At 53.3% G+C, this 18245-nt stretch overlaps 2 protein-coding genes across 4 annotated transcripts; both read left to right on the top strand.

The window, feature by feature from the left end:
* Window positions 1–2368: 2368 nt before the first annotated feature.
* On the top strand, window positions 2369–8009 carry CYTIP (cytohesin 1 interacting protein). Of its 3 annotated transcripts, XR_003987761.1 has the most exons (9): window positions 2369–2523; window positions 2819–2868; window positions 3145–3199; window positions 5422–5524; window positions 5660–5753; window positions 5902–5971; window positions 6516–6582; window positions 7051–7587; window positions 7699–8009. XR_003987761.1 is itself a non-coding variant. In XM_030454379.1 (8 exons), the coding sequence occupies exons 1-8, from the start codon at window positions 2461–2463 to the stop codon at window positions 7509–7511; spliced, it is 963 nt and encodes a 320-aa protein (XP_030310239.1). In that variant the 5' UTR covers window positions 2369–2460; the 3' UTR covers window positions 7512–8009. The 3 variants fall into 3 exon arrangements, 2 of the variants coding, with proteins under 2 accessions (XP_030310239.1, XP_030310240.1); XM_030454379.1 differs by having other exon boundaries at window positions 7051–8009; XM_030454380.1 differs by lacking the exons at window positions 2369–2523; window positions 2819–2868; window positions 3145–3199 and adding an exon at window positions 5198–5343 and having other exon boundaries at window positions 7051–8009.
* A 4727-nt stretch (window positions 8010–12736) lies between these two features.
* ERMN (ermin) lies at window positions 12737–15547 on the top strand. The gene is made up of 3 exons (XM_030454587.1): window positions 12737–12983; window positions 13297–13383; window positions 15125–15547. Exons 1-3 carry the CDS (start codon window positions 12737–12739, stop codon window positions 15520–15522), a joined length of 732 nt encoding a protein of 243 aa, XP_030310447.1. The 3' UTR covers window positions 15523–15547.
* Window positions 15548–18245: the final 2698 nt, after the last annotated feature.

The following is an 18245-nucleotide window of genomic DNA, read 5'->3' on the forward strand; positions in this document are numbered from 1 at the left end:
GTGGCAGAAACCCTGCTGGCATCTCCCTTAGCAGGAGGCCTGCTTTGGAGGTGGGGGGCTTTGCTCCCAGGAAAGCTTCCCAGCACTTTGTGTGCACTTCAGAGTTGGCTCAGGTGAGCTCAAACCCTCAGCCTTGCTGAGCTCTTTGTAAGGCTGAGATTCCTCGCTGAGCTCCAGAGCTGGTGTTGCCTGGCTGTGTCTATCCTGCCTTGAGCTGAATTCACAGGTCAGTTCCTTGTGGTCTGAGGGCTGGCCTTCCTCTGGAGATGGGAGCAAGGCACTGTTTTTTAAGGTCTAGTCCTTTTAATATTAGAGAATTTACTTTTCATACTGCTATCCTTAATGCCAGGGTGAGCACAGGGGATAGATCAGCAGCTGTGCTGGGAGGTGTGAGGTGATGCTCATCTGAGCACCCAAAGCTGTATCCTGAGTCATTGCATGGGTCACCACCTGCCCCTTGAATGGACAAGTTGGGAGGACCAAGGACTAGATGCTTAAAGCAGCTGGTGTGGGCTGTCTGAGTGTTAAGGTGTGATAATACAAGTCCCTACCAAAAAAATACAGAGAGACTGTTTGAAACCACACGGCAGGTTTCAGCACAGCCTCAGGCAGGGTTCATACCCTCTCATAAAATGAGTCTGTATCACCATGCTCCATGAGGAGTTACTCAGGTCAGACCAGCTCACGGGGACATCTGATGTGAAGGGACACCAGGACTGGAGATACTGCTGAGAAATGGGATGCCTGTGAAGCAGCTGGGAGATTTGGGAGTGGGGAGGACAGAGATGGGGATCAACTGAGGACTATCAGCATGGAGGAATCAGCACCATGTATGTGCCCAGGCTGTGCTGGCACCACGGGCATGTTGGAGGAGATCCAAGGGGTGAGGGGCTGGTGTGTTCACAGCCACATTACTGGCCTGCCAGCAGGGTGCCAGAGAGGTTTGAAGTGCAAGATAAACATCACCTGGCAGTGCTGCCGGGCTCCTGTGTGGAGGAGCATCCTTTGTGATCTCCTGGGACATGGGTGAGCAGCCAGCCAGGGCAGCAGGGTCTGACTTGTGCTCCCATTTGGCTCCCTGCAGCTCTGGGTCTGGTCAGAGAGACAGCAGCAGGTCTGGGGTGGGTGGGGAGGGGGTTTCAGAGGTGCAGAGCTGGGACAGGGCCATAGCATCACCCTGGAGTCAGCTGGGACCCAGGTCCTGTTGTCGGGGGGCAGTTTTAATTTGTTTCTCCTCTCAGCTTGTTTGGAGATGAGTCACTGGGTTTCAGACACGTAAAAAAGAGTTGCCTGAGGAACTGAAATGCACTTTGTTTGTTTTCAAAGGCACTTGGCAGGGTGACTGTGAGCAGGAAAAGGAGAAGAGGTTTTGAGTCACTGCTGTCCCACATTACCCGGTGAGCTGCAGCAGGGGCCACCTGAGATGCAGCTTGCTCTTCTTAGGAAAGAGGGGATTTCTTCCTGCTGTACATCGCTTTTTCAACAACTTATTTTTTAAATAAGTTTTTTGTTTGCTTGTTTTTGTTTTTTGTTTGTTTTGTTTTTGTTATGTGAGCAAGCACAATGGAGAAGGTGAGAGAGACACAAACTGTGAGCAGGGTCACTGCTCCCCCTGAGCCCCATTAAGGGCCCTGGGACCCCAGCTGGTTGGGCTGGTGAGGGTGAGGGAGAGGCAGCTCAGCTCCTCCCTGGGGCCCTGACACCCAGCTGGGCTGGGCCAAGAGGGGAAGGAAAATGAACTTAGTGTTAGAAATATGATTAAAATTAGCCATGAAAAAATAGCAAACAAAAACTTACTGTGATGGGAGTCAAATTTTATTTATCTTTCAGTCAAACTGCCCGTCCCACCAGGCTCCTAGTTCTATAAACCCCATGTTTCTGCTGAGATCGTGGTGTGAACTGTAGTGCTCTGCAGCCCCAGACAGGACTTGTTTCCAGTTAAGAGAACAGGTTTCTTTTTTCAAATGATGCTCATTTACAAACCTCATCCTGCTGCTTTCACAATCCCTTACTGAAATACTGTTCTCTTTCCTGTGGTGCTGCCCCAGCCACAGCCCGGCCCCCGCCCTGCTCTTCCCCTCCCTGCCAAGAGGGAACCTGAGCAGGGCGGGGGATGCTGAGCAAGCTGGAATCCAGCTGAAGCAAGCGGTGCTTTGAGGACAAACTGCTGCCGAGCTGTTCAGCGGGGATTGTTGTGTGCAGGAATGCAAAAAATTAAGGAGATTTCTTTAAATGCCAAGCCTAATTCTTAACTCTCCCATGAGCACAGCACAGGCCAAGCCCCTGGTGCTGTGCCGGGAGAGCTCTGGGTACCGCGTACCAAAACCGCAGCCCACGTGGGGCCCTTCCTGTCCCCAGCCTCAGCCCCGGCCCCGCCTGTCCGGACCCTCCCCTGACAGGGCTCTGCGGTGCCCGGGCCAGCAGAACCGCGTCGGGTCCGGGGGACAGCCGGGTGTCCCCATGGATGGTGCCAGGATCCAGGTCCTGGCTGGGATGGTGACGCTGCCCCGCGGGCGCAGGCAGGTATGGGGGCTGGGGGGCTTGGAGCTGGGAACTTGGGGGGGTTGGGGGGCTGGAAGGCTCTTCCCTTCTCTTGCTGCCCGGGTGTTGATCCTGCACTCACCGCAGGGCAGCATCCCGGCTGTCCTGTCCTTTGTCCTGCCCTGCTGACAGAAAGCACCTGCCCTGAGCTGTGTCCATCCGCACTGTGGAGTGTTTTGTGGGGACTGGCTGGGCTCTGCCCCAGCACAGCACACCTGGTGCACCCCAAAGCCCTGTGGTGCTCCTGACCCTTTGCCTCTCCAACTTGTGGTTGCAGCTTGCCGTAGCCAGGTCCAGCTCCTTGGGTGACTCCTCCAGGCCACAGAGGTATGAAGAGGTTCTCCTATGATCACTGATGCTTACTGCATAAAGCCTGTCTCCTGGGAATCTTCCCATGGAGCAGCCCTGGGGGGGTAAGGTGTGAGGCTGAAGGTGGCACCAACACCTGGGACGGGTGGGTGACGTTGGGACACTGAGCTGGAGCAAGGACAGAGCAAGTGCCACCGCTGAGGAGAGGGATGAGGACACTGCTCAGGTGGTGAGAAACAGCGTGCACAGGCCCTGGCATTCACCTGGGGCATTCATCTCTGTCTCTTCTTGCAGACGCCTCGTGGCCATATTAAAAGAAGACAAAGAGGCATTTGGGTTTGAAATCCAGGTAAGGTTTAAATGAACTTTAAAATAAAGTATGGCACAGTCTCTGAAGTCCTCAATGCCAGGTTAAGGCAGCACAGAGCAAAGAAAGATATCTGTTCCTTGTGAAGTTCAGAAAGCTTGTGGTAATGATATGGAAATAGGATGTGCTTCCAAGGATTGTTTCCATAGGGAAGGTCACAGCTGGGAATTACCGGCCTTCTCTCAAGTTAGAGCATTGAATGTAGGAGAAATCTCATGCAAGTCCAGATATGAAGCAGTGGCACTTTTTTTACCCCCCAAAAGTGAATATTTTGAGGGAGAACTGTAAAGGGGAATATTTTCATATAAAAGAAAAGAGATCAAAAAACTCCCCATAGGATACCTTGAACTAGCATGTTGCTGCCTCCTTTCACATATACAGACATACATGTTTCTGAGGAAGGTGTATTCTATTGGCAAGTTTTTTAATAATCAGCTGTTAAGAAGTGTGACTTTTTGGGGTCTGAATGACACAGAAAGGAATTCTGTTAGATGTAGATGTCAGTAAATCATCAGAGGAAAGCCAGAATCTTGCTGTGAGCAGAGTCTTGCTAATGGGAGATATTTGTTCTACAGATTTTTGTGAGAAAGGTAACTCCTGGGTCAGTAGGTCTGTTCAGGACCTTGCTATAAACACCAAATAACCCCAGGAACAGGCAGCTGTGGCAGTGGGGGCTCTGCCCCCAGACCCCCGGTCACCCCTCTGTCCCCTGTGCTGTGACACAGGGTGTCTGGCAGGGGCTGCCCCTCTGTCCCTGCGTGATAGGAAAACGGGATTTTCAGTAAAATTAGCATACTAGAGAAAGCTGAACTGCTTCAGAGTTGGCTCTGTGACTAACGAGCAGGGAAGCGTTCAGCTCATCAACAGTGGAGAGCTTTCAGAAGGGAGGATAATTGAGTCAATTACTGGGCTTTTATACAAATTGTCAAGGCATATTTTCATTATATGTGACATTCTGATTAAAAACAATTGTTCTTGGCATTTTTTCTCTCTTGAACATACATGCAGTTAGAGCACTTGACTAGAAAGTCCAGGCTGTGGCAGGGCAGCATCTGTCTGATACTGAGGAAAAGCCACTATTCAGAAGCTGAGATTTCATCACTACATGTTGAATTTAGGCAAACCAGACCAAGATGATGTGAAACTTGAAGTCTACCATCTGCAGGGAGCTCATGAGAACTGCAGTGATGGCAGAACTCCAGAGCTTCTCCTGTGGTTTTTCTGTTTCTCCCACTTCCCACTTGCAGAGCAGAGCCTGGGGGTGAGATGGGTGGCCTGAAGCTCTCAACATGCCCAGATGTCTGCAGAGCAAGTTCTCTGGTAGCACATCTCTCCTCTCACCTAAAAGCCAGGTGACCCCTCCAAAACCACGGGGTCATCTTCTACCCCAGCCACCTTCTGTTGTCCATGAGCACAAGAAGGTAGCTGAGAGGGAAGCCCACCCTCCTGGCTGGAGTGTTGCTCTTGTGGCCACCTGGAGATGTCCACCTCTGCCAGTGGCTTTGATGGGGATGCTGGGGATGAGGGGTGACAGAGCCCATCCTGCTGATCCAGCTTGTGTCGCTTAAGCTGTGACTTTCAGGTTGGTAGGTGAGACCTATCCCTGTGAAATAGATAAAACAAACAAACCAACAAGAAATCAGAACGTGTGACCTGCAGCAGCATGTCCCTTATGTTTCACTTGGCCCTCTTAGTTTAGGGACAGATTTTCCAGTGGGTCTGCTGCTGGCTGAGTCATGTCACTGGTGTGACTGGGCCAGATAAGCTCTGACCTGATCCAGGCTCCATCCTGATGTGTTCCTCACTGACTGAGGAACCTGGGGGCCTCTCACTGCTTCTGGTATCTGGCTCAGATGTGGCTGCCACAGGAAATTCAGCTTCAGTCTTAAATTTTGGTAGGAAGAGGTGTCTCAATGCTGATGTTTGCACATACCCAAGAAGACATTTCCTGTCATCACAGGGTCTGGTCAGGTGGCACCACCTGCTTCTGCACTTTCTGCAGCCATGTCAGCACTGCTGATCACATGAGGGATTTGTACTCAGAATTACTTCATGTGCAAACCAAGAACAAAGTCCTCACTTGTGTGACAATGTACCCTGCTCACCACAGCCTTCTCATGTTAAAAGTGTGTAAAAAGACTGTTAGTTTTTGAACTGTTTGCCTGGCTTTCCAACCACTAACACTGTCCCTTTGGTACTGACAGACTCTGAGATTTCCACACCAAAATGATTACTGCCTGGAGGTCTGCACTTGTGTCTGCAAAGTTCAAGAAGAAAGTCCTGCCCATCTCTCTGGCCTTCAAATGGGTAACTCCTCAGGGCTGGCCCTGCTGTGGGTGCCCTCGTTTTGCTTTTCTCTGTCTGAGTTTTACTGCAGAGTGGGTGGAAGGGGTGTGTAGGCTGCAGGTGCTCATTCCCCCCTCGCTCATGTGTCTCTGCCAGGTGATATCCTCACCAGCATCAATGGGGTCAACACTGATGGCTTTTGTCACAAGCAAATTGTAAACTTGATAAAGTCTTCAGGCAACTATTTAAGGTAGGCAGTACCCCCTCAGATGGGTTTTAGATGAACAGTCTCCCGCTGGAAACCCAGGAAGTGTCTTGTGGTGGTGGTGGCTGTGCCCCCCAGATCCCAGGGGTGCCAACCTCTACCCTTGGGTGCCAACATGACTGGTTCTCCACAGGTTAGAGACCATCAACGGGGCAATGTTCCTGCGGAAAATGGAGCTGGAGACCAAACTGCAGCTGCTGAAGGTAACATGGTTAATTTGTTAATCCTCTGTCCCACAGGGGGGCTGCTGTGGAGCTGCTGCTAGCAGGGCAGGGGGTGTTGGAGGGGCATGGGCACTGCAAGGGCCAGGGCTCACCACAGCTGGGACCCCATCACCTGCAGTGAGGGGCTTTTCCTCAAGGCAGCTCCATGCCAAAACCCTCTGCACATGGGTATGGCACTTTAAAAGTGCATTAAAATTAACCTGGCTGCAATCAACCTGGTGCCAGTGCTCCCCATTCCCTGCTCTCTGAAGGGGTGGGTGGGGAGGGCTCCTTGGGGGTGGGAGCAGCCGGGGTGGGGGGGGCCGAGCCCTGAGGCAGCTCTGGTGGTCCCTGCAGCAGCCCCCCCGGTGGGTGAGTGGGCTCAGACCTTTGCTAAACTCCAGGGAAACTGACTCGGTAAGGAGAGCCCATCCGCCCATCCTGCGGTGCTTCCCGAGAATGCCGGTGTCTGCACCGATGTCCCCTGCTCCTGTGACAGCCCGTGCCTGACGGAACCCCCCTCTTTCCCTCTCTCTGCCCCCAGCACAGGCTGCAGCAGCGGCGGGGGGAGCTGCGCTCACTGCTCCTGCGGGAGCGGCACTTGCTGCACGGTAGGTGCGGGAGGGACCGCAGCGCTGCCCCAGCACAAAACCCAATTCTTTACTCTCGTTTTCATTTCCTTTCTCCCCCCCTCCGTTAATGCAGGCACAGGGCTGGCCCTGGGAAAGATTTTTCTCCCGAGACTAACGAACCGGGCTGCTGGTGGGCTCCCTCCCGCAGGCTCTTTTACCTGGGCAGCAGTGGGTGGGGGTGGCAAAGGTTTTTTTCCCGTTTTTATTTCGGGCTGATCAGGGGAGGGGTTTGTCTGGTTGGGGTTTTTATGACTTGCCCAGCTTTGAGTCTGCATGAGGGGGGAGGCAGGGGTGGGGAGCGCCCGCGGCCGGTTCACAGAGGGAGGGGAAGGGGCTGCTCCTGCGGGGGGATGCTGGGCATGACCCTCTCTGTGCCACCCGGGCACGAGTGTCCCGCTCGCCATCCCTCAGCTGTGACACACACTCCTCGTGGGCTGTTGTTTCCAGGGGAGGTGAAGGATACAGCTATGCAGGACGCGCTGGAGCTGGAGGAGCCCGGGTTCCTGGAGGGCTGCAGCCCCCCGGGTCCCCTGCGGGTGCAGCCCCGCATCTCCAGCAGCAGCAGCTCCCGCAGCCGGCTCAGCTCCATCACCCTGGGCAGCGAGGACAGCTGCTACCAGAGCGGTGCCTTCGAGGACTGGGCCGTGGAGGGCCTGAGCTGCCAGATCAGCCTGGAGGACGACTGCGTCTTCCCCGGGGAGGGGGACGGTGCCGCCGGGCGCTCCTGCCTGCGGAGGAACCGCAGCATCAGCAGCGGGTCCGCGTCCTCGCTCTGGGAAGGCGGCAGCTGCAGCAGCAGTTTTGGAACCCTCCCGCGGAAAAGCAGGAGATCCAGCGTGCGAAAGCATCTGTTGAAATTCATCCCGGGCCTCCAGCAGGCACTGGAAGAGGAGGAAAGTCGGGTGTGACATTGCAGGTGTCCTTGCTGTCGGGCTCTGCCACCGCCCTCTGGTACCGAAGGCAGCAGCTCTCCGAGAGCACGTGGTGAGTGAAACGTGGTGGCACTGCACTTTTCCTCTCCTCAAACAACCTTACAACAGGACTGATGGCATTTAAAATACTCTGGGTTTTTAAATTATTTTAATTTTTAATCAGAGCACACTGTGGACCTCCTCATTAACGTGAAAAATGACTGACTCTGAAACGTGAAGAACATTTGCAGAACTTCCCCAGCATACTTCATTGCTAATAACAATTTTTAATTGAATGCAAACTGACTTTTTAGCTATTTATTTCCTGTTACCAAAGTCAATATCTTCCAAAGGTCTTTAATAAAGCAAGTGCTTCTACTGAGAGCACTTCTGCATTCTGGCCAGCCGCCATATAAGCCTGCAATAACCTGGTGTATCAGCTGTGATCCGGCCATGGAATCACAGAATTGTTCAGATTGTTCAGATGGGACCTTTAAGATCCTCCAGTCCAACCATTAACCCATGTTCCTGAGAGCATCTCTGCTGGTAGCCATTATCCCATGTCTTGCCAGATGGGCCTTATCCCAGGGGGTCTGGAGCAGAAAGGACCCTCCTGAGGACCCCCCCAGCCCTTGCCCCCTCTGCTGAGCCAGCACAGGGGAAGCTGGTGATGGCAGGTGACACCTGGGGACCCCCTCAGAGGTCTGTGCTGGGGACCTCTGTGGCCCCAGGGGTGGCAGAAGATCCCCTTGTCTGGAGGGTCATTGGCTGTTCACCTCTCCAGACAGTGAGATGAACTTGGTAGCTGAGTGATTTGGTACTTATGGGCTTGAATGTGAAGGAAAAAAAGTTTTGATTTCTTCTCAGGCAATGCAGAATTAGGCTGTCCCTTCATCCCAAGTGACCCAGTTGTGTTTTTCAAATCCAACAGGAAGAATTTTCAGTGTAACTGAAATACCTGATGTGACTCATAGATGGGGGCAGACAGTTGTTTACCACTCAGGTGCTGCTGCTGCTGCTGCAGGATTTCCTGTTCTTCTCAGAAACCTCAGACTCGATTCAGTAGCTTCCCTCAGAGATGAAAACCCAAATAAAAACAACCTGTTCCCAATACTTTTCTAATTAATGACTGTTGCTGAGCCAGTAGGATCTGTGCCAGTGTCCGTCATGTCTCTTAAATGGATTGAGTAGATGTTACTGCAGCAAGTGTCCAGGAGAGCTGAAGGGTGGTCAGAAGAGCAGCTCACCAGGGATTTACACATGGGAATGATGTGTGGGCCATGCTGCTGAGCACAACACTCAATTATTTTCATCTGGACAAGCTGGAGCTAAGGGCAGATACATGGGTGCCCAGCAGTGACTGTGGACACAGATCTGGTGAGGATTGTCTTCTCGTTCCAAAGAGAACAAAGAGCTCCAGCACTCAGAAAGGGACCTTAAACTCAGTCAGATTTTGCAGTCAGGACAGTGGCAGAGGTGGGGCTGGACAGGGTGCCTTGGCCACAGCCCACATCCTCTACCGTGTTTTATAGAGGGGGAAATGTATTTTAAACACTGTATGGACTCTACTGTGTCTCTGGTGGAAATTAATGCAGTTTTGTGATCCAAAGCAGCGATTCCTTGTGGCACAGAAAGTTGATTTGACATACTTTGGGAGACAGGTGCTTGCTCTTAGTTTGGAGAGGCTGGCTGAGCCTGGACAAGTTTAAGGCAGGCCTTAAAACAAAACAAACCAACCCCAAAATAAACGATGCTCCTCCAGTGGGGGTGGGAGCATGTTCTGGTTGCTACCAGAGGACATCAGACGTTCAGAGCAGTGTCAAAACCAGGATGTGGGCTACAGGCAGGTGCTGTGGTGTGGGGACCAGCGTGCCCCAGGGGAGACCTGAGGGCTCTCCTAATGTGTCCTTTCTGCTTGCAGAGGGTGGCCCGGGGCTGACCCTGGCAGGAGGAGGGTGGGTGATGCTCTGGGGGATGCTGTTGTTAGCAGGCTGGGGCTCCCAGCGAGGGGTGCCCAAGGGCTCTGGACCTGTAGGATCACTGAAGGGTTTGCTTGATTGCCTCATGGCCCGGGGGTCACCTTTTCTTGTTGCTTTGTTCTGCTGTGCTCAGTGGTTCCTTCACCCACCACTTCTCTGTGCACTCCCCAGGGGTGGCTGTGGTGCTGCCTCTCCCCCTCAGCCCCTCTCTGCTGCTTTCTCACCCCACATTTCCTTTCTGGTGCAGCTCCTTCAGAGGCTCTGCTGTGCAGCAGCTGGGGGCACAAAGCTCTCCGAGCACTGAAGAGAAAATCATGAAACGCCGTTATTGTGGGTGGCTGAGCCTGCCCTGCCTGCCCCTGCCAGGCGAGGCCATGGATACAGCTGAGGATGTCTTTCGGTGCTGCACACCCCTGCCTGGCACTGCTGTCTGCATAAAGCCGTGGCTGTGCTGGGCTGTGCTCCCGAGAGCTCCAGTAAAGCCAGCTGGCTGCGGTGGCTCTGCTGCCATCGGCAGTGCCGGGCTGGTGGCACCGCTGGGGACAGGGCTGGCAGTGTCCGGGGCTGCTGGGGGCTGTGCTGGGCATGCTCTGCTCCTGGCAGCAGCCCCAGCCTCAGCTCCTTCCAGAACAGCCTTTCTCTTTTTCCTAAGAGCTTCCAGAGGCAGAAACCAGACCACCCCAGGTTGGTGCAAACGCAATGTTTTCCCAGCCCTGAGAGGTGGTTTTGCCCCTCTGTGCCCTGCTGCCTGAAGTGGGTGAACTCTCAACCACCTTTCCTTTTTCCCCAGCCCAACTCTGAATTCTGCCTGCTTGAAAATCCCCTCGGGGACGCTGCAGCATCCCTGCGGCTCCCAGGTTCAGTTCCCGGGGTGACCCGGGGGTGACAGATGGCCCTAGGGCCAGCCTGGGGAGAACAACCTGTGCAGGAAAATACCTTCGAGCACCCGGGAGCTGCTCTCCTCTCACCAGCCATCCCTCCGGGCTCCTTGCCCAGGGTTTGCCAGCAGGAAAGCAGCAGCTTTTGAAAACACAACTCTGTCCAAATTGGGATGGTTCTACAAGTGCCCATGGCTTGTCAGTAGCGTGTTCTCACTGCCATCCCTCTGGCACGGATCCTGCTCCTGCAAACCCCTGCAAACAGGACCTGCCACGGCCACCGCTCCCTCTTCCTGCAGTGACTGAACCACTGTGGCTCTCATGATCCACCTCACCGACTTCCACATCCCTGCTGTGCCCCAGTGTCTCTGGCATCCCAGGTGCAGTTTCAGGACAGCTCTAACGGGGGTTTCCTACTGCAGAGGTCCCGCTGGAAGCGGCTCATCTTGGGTCAGTGCAAACCCTGCTCCACCAGCCTGGGAGAATGTGAGTTGTCGGGAATTGGTCATGCAACCAATAGGTGGCACCAGGAATTGTCTGAACATGTTTCAGTGTGATTTTGGAACCAAGAAATCAGGCGGGCGGGGAGGTGGTCTTGTCCCCCGTCCCTGTCCCCATGGGAGCAGGCACAGCTCAGCAGGGCTCCCCTGGTTTGGGGGGTTGCTAATGTGAAGCCTGGGTGGGCGTTTGCCCCTCACCTCTACACCAAGAGAAACCCTGGGGACAGGAGCTGTCAAACAGGGAATCACCTGAAGGGTCCCTTTGGATTATCTGGGGGATAACTTGGCAAGAGCAGGAGGTGACCTTGCTCTCGCCAGCCGTCAGCCTGGGATGGGCAGCAGCCTCTCCTCCTGAGGGCACCTACAGCTGAGTGGTGTCAGCTTGCTTTCCAGCCTCATGATCTGTTTGTCTTTCACCATCCTTTTCCAGGAAAAGGTTGATTTTATAAATAATTTTAAATCAAATTCATTTTCATAACATCGATGAAAAGTTTTTACTTTTAATGATGCAAGTTCACAGGTGAACAAAACCAGTGGAAAGGCTTTGGGTCTATTTCTAATTAAGAAATTCTAATTTTGTCTGAATTCAACAAGAGAATCTCCAAATCCTAAAGCCCAAAGATGTCAAAAATGTTGTATTTTGTGGGCACAAAAAGCCATTCACAGCAAGAGATTATATTCTTACATAAACCTGGCTTTGGGCTCCAGGGTTTAGATGAGTTCAGCTATGGTCAGAAAATGCTGCTGGGCTGCTTGGGTGAGCCTCCTGCTTCCTCCTGTAAAACCTTCCCCTCTTGATCCTGTTCACTCTAGGTCTGGCTAGTAATTACTGATGGAAGTGCTAATTGTATCCCTGGCCTCTTTTATGCTCCTTTAAAGAGAGTTTCTACTGCTGCTCTTGCAGGAGGAGGTTGTGCTGGGGATGTCCCATGAGGGGCCAGCAGGCTTGGCCTCAGGGAACTTGTCACCTGTCACATCTCAGTGGATCTGACTTGTGCTTTGGGTTGCATCTTCCAGCTCTGCTCCCTGAGGGCCAAGCCCTGGAGATGCCTTTCACCAAGCAACCTGCTCTTGGTTAGCTGCTTTAGAGGGGGGCTGGCTGGGCTAGACAAGCTCCAGAGGTCCCTTCCAGCTCCCTTCCTTCTGGGCTGCTGGGATGTTTGGATGTTGGAGTGCTGGGATGTTGGGATGTTGGGATGCTGGGATGTGTAGATGCTTGTCTTCACCAGGACATGGACGCTGTGTGCCTGGGTGGAAGCTGTGTAGCACAGAGCGTGGGCCCTCCCACCCAGCCCCTTGGTTCCCTGACAAGTGCAGAATGTGCCCATTGTCTGCCCGGCAGCACGGGGAGGTTCATGGCACACGAACCCACCGGGAATGTTAAGCGGGTTAGGTGGCAGGGTGCTGGGGAAGGTGGTCACCCTCTGGGGATTAGGGGCAGGAACAATCGGTGTCCCTGTGAGCAGGCAGGGACACAAAGAGCCATTGTGCCCAGGGGACAACATCACTGTTTGTTACCGCGGGGCTGACATGCTGAAAGACCCGCTCTCCACGCCAGCACAAAAGCTTCCTTGCCTCAGATTGTTTGTTTATGTAAATTAAAATGGTGAATTTAATTATGCAACGGGCCGAGCCCCAGCAACAAGCGAGGTGCTGATTGGGTCACCCCGTGGCCAGAGCCGGCAGGCAAGCCCTTGGCACATCTGATGGTGCCACCAGGGACCCGCTCGGCTGCAGGGGAGACGCCGTGACCGAGCAGGGCAGCAGGATCTGGGGGCAGGGGGTGAGGAGCGGCGCTCCCCACCCCGGGGTGCAGGACCGAGGCCCTGCTGAGCACAGCCTGGCTGGTGGGCAGGGCACACAGCATGACAGAAGAAGTCCCAGCAGGATCCACCATGCCCGAGTGCAACGGGAGCATCCCCCCGGAGAAGGGCCCGCACCAGGTCGTCGGTGTCATCGATGAAATAACAAAATCTGTTGAGACAGTGCCTTATGTGAATGCAGAAACAAGCCCTGAGCCTCCACCTGGGAAAGAAAATCAGGAGGAAAATAGAAATTCGTTGGCAGAGGATGTAACATGTGGGGATTTTGTTGCCGAGAAGCAATGCGAAGGTAACGTGCAAGGCTGCCTTTGTGTGTGTGTTTGGGAAGCAGAGCTCTGTTTTGTGTATGGCCTTGGGAACAGCAGGAGGGACTGTGACATTAGGCAGAGTTTCCAGCCTCTGGTAGTTTTAACAGTAGCTCAGAGTAATTCAGAGTTTAGGGACAGATTAGAACTAATGGTTACAGAGGAGCCGATGGAAAGTGTCTGAGTAAAGAAACGAGAATTTTCAGTCTGCTCTGAAAAACCTGCCGCCAGGCTGCGACCTGGTTACCCTCACTAACTGCTCGATTGCCCATTCCTTGTGCTTTGTATTTCCTAAAGAAAAGCCAGAGGGAAGCGATGGGACACTACAGCCAGGGCCAGCTGCTGCCCAGGACACGGGGACCGACGGACAGGAATCGGAGGGAGGTAATGGATGATGCTGTGTGATGTGAGGTTTCCCCAGAGCATGGTGATGAGTAGCCCTCAAGGGCTGGTTATTATTAATTTTATAAAATTCAGTCAGACCCTTATATTCTGGAGAGCAGTGGCTCGTTTCTCAGCAGCAGAGATGCCACCTCTTAGCAAACACAACTGGTATTTTTCTTCCTGAGGTTTGTGTGTGCCCATTACCATGGGCAAGTTAAAATGTGGTGAATATATGTACACACAGACAAAAATATTCAATTAAGGTGTGTAAAATGCAGCTCCTCCTCCCTAAAGCAGGAGTATTTTATTATTTCTGAAGGGGGGAGCTATGTCTCTCCATGGGTGGGCTTTTGCTTGTTGTGTTACTGCCCTCCCACAGGCTTTTGCCTGGCTGGTTTTGGACAAGGGATGGCTGAGCTGTAGGCTAGTGATGTTCCCCCCAGTTAAGGGGATGATGTTCCCAGTCTGATGAAGAGCTGGCAGCTCTGCCCCTCTCCCCAGCAACCTGCTGCTGTGGTGCTGGACCCCTCCTGCCATTTACACACCACCAGGAAGCAGCAAGTTGGCATTTTCTATATGTCAGCTGCCCCATAAATATGAGACCCCTCCTTGGAGAAGAGCAAATTAACAACTCAGAGTAGCCATTGTGGCACTGGCAAAGCTGGTGCTGGTGAATGTAGCTCTAAAAGATGTATGGGCCATGCCTTATGAACAGAAACTGTAAAAGGAGAAAAAAAAATGAACCTTTGTCATAGGCAAAATAATATTTCATAGCAGGTGCAGAGGCTGCAAGGAGGTGAATCATGCTGGAGGCTTTCCCACTTAGAGCTGACATCCATATTCCAGCTGTGTTGCTTTATGAGTGCACAATAAAACCTATTAAACGATCTCGCACAGCCCCCTGCTCCCCCCCACCCCAGCCACAAGCACTTTATCTCTAAATTGCAGGCAGCTTTTTAGTGCCCAACCAATTTACTCTAATTAATACTCAGGACCCCACAGGCAAAATGTTGAATAGGCCATTTGTTGGATACTGAAGCATCATTGGAGGCAGCAGGACACAGAGGAGATGGCCATCTCAGCCTGGTTGGCCACCTCTGATGGAGGGACAGGTCCCAGGAGGGCTCTGCCAGGTCCTGCTGTATCCTAGCCCCAAGGAGATGAGACCCTGTGGTCCCATGGCAGGGTCAGCAGGTTTGAGCCCCAGGAGACAGGCAGGGAGCTCTGGGAAAGTGTCTGGGACAGGTGCTGTGCAGGGCTCTGCCATGGTGTGTTCCTCAGCTGTGGTGGGGAGGGCAGGAGCAGAGCTGTGGGTGCAGGAGGCATGGTGCCTCTCCTTGGGCTGGGCCCCTGGCACCAGTGTCCCCTCTCCTGGTACCCAAGGGCAGTGGGAGGGTTCTGTAGGGAAGGGGGTGCAAAAGGGATGGGCAGTGACAACCACCAAGGCAGTTGAATCAGAGAGTCCCAAAATGGGTTTGGGTTGGAGGGATCCAAAAGCTTATCAAGACCCACCAGCTGGAAACTCCCCCTCCTTGTCCCATCCCTCCATGCCCCTGTCCAAAGTCCCTCCCCTGCTTTCCTGGAGCCCCTCAGGCAGGTGTCCCTAAGGAATGAGTTTGGGATGTTGGGAGCCTTTCTAAAGCACTTGGTGTCTAGGGCTGGGGCTGGTGGCAGGAGCTGGTGCAGGGCAGGCAGGATGGGTGCTGTCCCCATCCTCATCCATCCCTCTGTGTTGCTGCAGGGCTGGGCAGGGCTGTGGGCAGTGGGCAGCCAGAGCCAGGGGCAGCCGGGACCCCCACGTCTGACAGCACAGGTGATGCCCAGGAGGAGGCAGAGGATGATGATGATGAGGAGGAGGAGGACACCGAAGAGGATGAAGTTCAGGTGATCGAAATGAAGAAGGAGAACAGCGAGGCATCCCACCTAAAGCAGCAAGACAGCAGCAAGGAGGCATCTTCCCCCACCAGCCCAGGCTGTGACACCCAGCCTGAGAAACCCGGGGAGCTGCCCAGCCTGGGGAAAAAGAATGATATCTCCAGACACAGCTATTCCCGATACAACACAATCTCCTACAGGAGGATCAGGAAAGGAAACACCAAACAGCGGATCGATGAGTTCGAGTCCATGATGCACTTATGAACTGAGCTGCACAAGGGTGTCATCAGCCCAGCCTTCACTCTGGTTTTGTTTTTCTTTTTTTGTCCCCTCTCTCTACACTCTGTGTGTCTCTTCACACAGCACAGGGGCACTGCTTTCTTCCCTGTTTTTGTATGATTTCATAATTCACTGTGGAAATTTAACACCTTTGCTTTGGCAGCGGGCAGAGGCACCCATAGCACAGGAGAATAAATAATCAGTTTGCTAAAGATAATGCTACTTGGCTTACAGTTTATCCTCGCATTTTTCTATCCAACTTCTGTGACCATATTCAAACAACAGGATGTCTTGAAGGGGCTGGGGCTGCTGGCACCAGGTGACCCCATGCTGTCAGCCCTGCTGGTCATGAGCTGGCAGGGACACTGCCTGGAGCAGTGTGAGCAATAAAGGCCAGGGCTGTTTGTATGGCATTTGTGGGCAGCTGTGCAGGGATGAGCAATGAGGAGAGGGCACTGAGGACCCTCTCAGGATGTGGCACCAGGTCCTGGTGCCATCTCCAGTGCCACAGTCAGGCCTGGAGGGCAGCGGAGGCACCCGGCATGGCACAAGCCTGGCAGATGAGTTCAGGTGCAAAATCTTAAAGCTGTCTTTTTTTTTTTTTTTTTTTCTTTTCCCAAAGCAGGTCAGTCTCATGCACAATTTGTTTTTCTGAACACCTTTCTCCATTTTTTAAAAAGGCTTTGTTGTAAATACAGTGTTGTTGATGCAGTTTTTCTTTTAACTCTTTTTACAGACAGATTTGTCTTGAGTTGGGACTAAGCTTTGCAAATGTCATCCCAGAAAGCATCTGGGAAAGTTGAGAGCAGCTGACAAAGGGAGAGGAGGTAAGGATGAAACTAGGCTCTGACTCCAGCTGCTGTGGCCTGGGTCTGCCACAAGGGCTTTTTTTTCAGGATTAGTTTTACATCTCCAGCAGCACCGAACATCGCTTTGACTTTTCTTGTTCTACATAAAGGCAATTATTTATTGGCAACATGAAAATAATAAATGTCAGTTCTGTATTGTACTGCCCGGACACAGCCCTCATTGTGCCATTCAGACATTGTTTGTTTGCTCCCTGGCTGGTGGAAGTTCAGAGCTTTGCTTGTATGAACTGATACTGTGGGTTTGTTTGCCTGCTGCCAGCTGCCCCGCGCCACGGGTCCCCCCGGGGTGACACCACATGGCTGTGGGTACCAAAGTGCTGCTCTGAGACACAGCCCCGGGGCTCTGCACTGCCCAGATGGGCTTTTCTTCTCCCTTTGTTGTATATTTAACTTTCAGCTGTTCCTTGGGGCAGCAGGGCTGAGATGCTGGGTGTGCAGCCCCTGGGCTTGGGTCCCAGCAGGGAGTGGGATCTCCCCCAGGCTCCCAGTAACCTTGGAGCAGGGTTGGTCAGAAACTGTCAATACACGGGGCTCAGAGGAAGAAACTTCACCTACTGTCATTTATTCCCTTCTTTTAAAACATTTTTTTTTTAAACCAAACCAAACGGGGCCTCCAGCCGTGGGCACTTCAGTTCAGGGTCCTCCCTGGTGGGAGCAGAGCACCCTGCGCCGTGTCCCTCTCGTCACAGGGGACATTTGCTCTTCCTTGGTCAGGCTGTGCCTGTTCCCTGCTGCTGCCACTGCAGGAGCCAGACCCCCTAGCACCCCGAGGTGGGATGCACACCCAGTTACCACTGGTGGAGGTGGTGACAGGAGCGGGTGGCTCTAGCTGTGTCCAGCTGGGGAGGGGACACACGGCGGGTGGCACCAGGGACAGGCTGGCCCATGCCCCCCACATCTGCAGAGTGTGCTGGGGAAAAAATGCTCTTGTTTCTGGTAGAGTGGTCCAGTCTGGAGGCATCTCACCATGGTGCAACAGCAGGGCCAGAGCCCCCAGGAGAGGCAGTGCCTGAGCAAAGGACACCGAGGTGGAAGTGAGCATTTACCCAGGCAGGGAGCAGCCTGCGAGTGACAAGCCTGGCAATGGGATGTGACCGTGACATGCGACCATGTGGTGCCTGCTCCGTGACAGGGGCTGAATGTCAGCAAGCAGGATTTGATGAAATCCATGCTCTGATCAAAGATGACTGCACAAACAACATCTGTGTCACTTTCCTGATGGTGACTGCAGGCTAGCTGTGCTGAAGGAGGGGAGAAAATCGGGAAGACAGCTGGAATGGGAGCCAACTGGGAAAATCTGCTGGGCCAGTCAGCATCTTGGCAGCTCCCTGCAGCGGGAACATCCTAATGGAAACAGGGGAAGAAACCCAGCCTGGGACAGGCTGGTGTCACAGACCCCAGATCTCTGTCACAGCAGAACTTATTCTCCTGTCAAATCTGTCCCTTCAAAACCTGCCAGTGGCTTTTGGAGATAAAATTCCCACAGAGCCTGACCCTCCTGTGCAGCCTGGGATGTTGGTCCCAAGCCAGGTCTGGGCACCCTGCAGCCCCCCATGCACCACACATGTGCAAACACACAGTGCTGCTCTGCACCCCCTTTTTTTCCCTGCCTGGAGCTGCAAGCCTGCTCCTCACTTCTTTCACAGTCCCTAGTTTAACTCACCCACTGGGCAGCTTATTGACTCCTCTTTGCCTCCCGTTACTCAAAGAAGGGTTTTTCAATAAACAATCAATTCCTAGCGGAGCTCTGACACTGCTCTGCCAGAGGCAGAGGCTCCCAGGGGGCAGCCTCCTGCGGCCAGACCCAGCACGGGCACATCCAATGGATTTTTTTTTAAT

Source organism: Calypte anna, chromosome 7 (genome assembly GCF_003957555.1).
Source record: "Calypte anna isolate BGI_N300 chromosome 7, bCalAnn1_v1.p, whole genome shotgun sequence".
NCBI classification, from domain to species: Eukaryota; Metazoa; Chordata; class Aves; order Apodiformes; family Trochilidae; genus Calypte; species Calypte anna.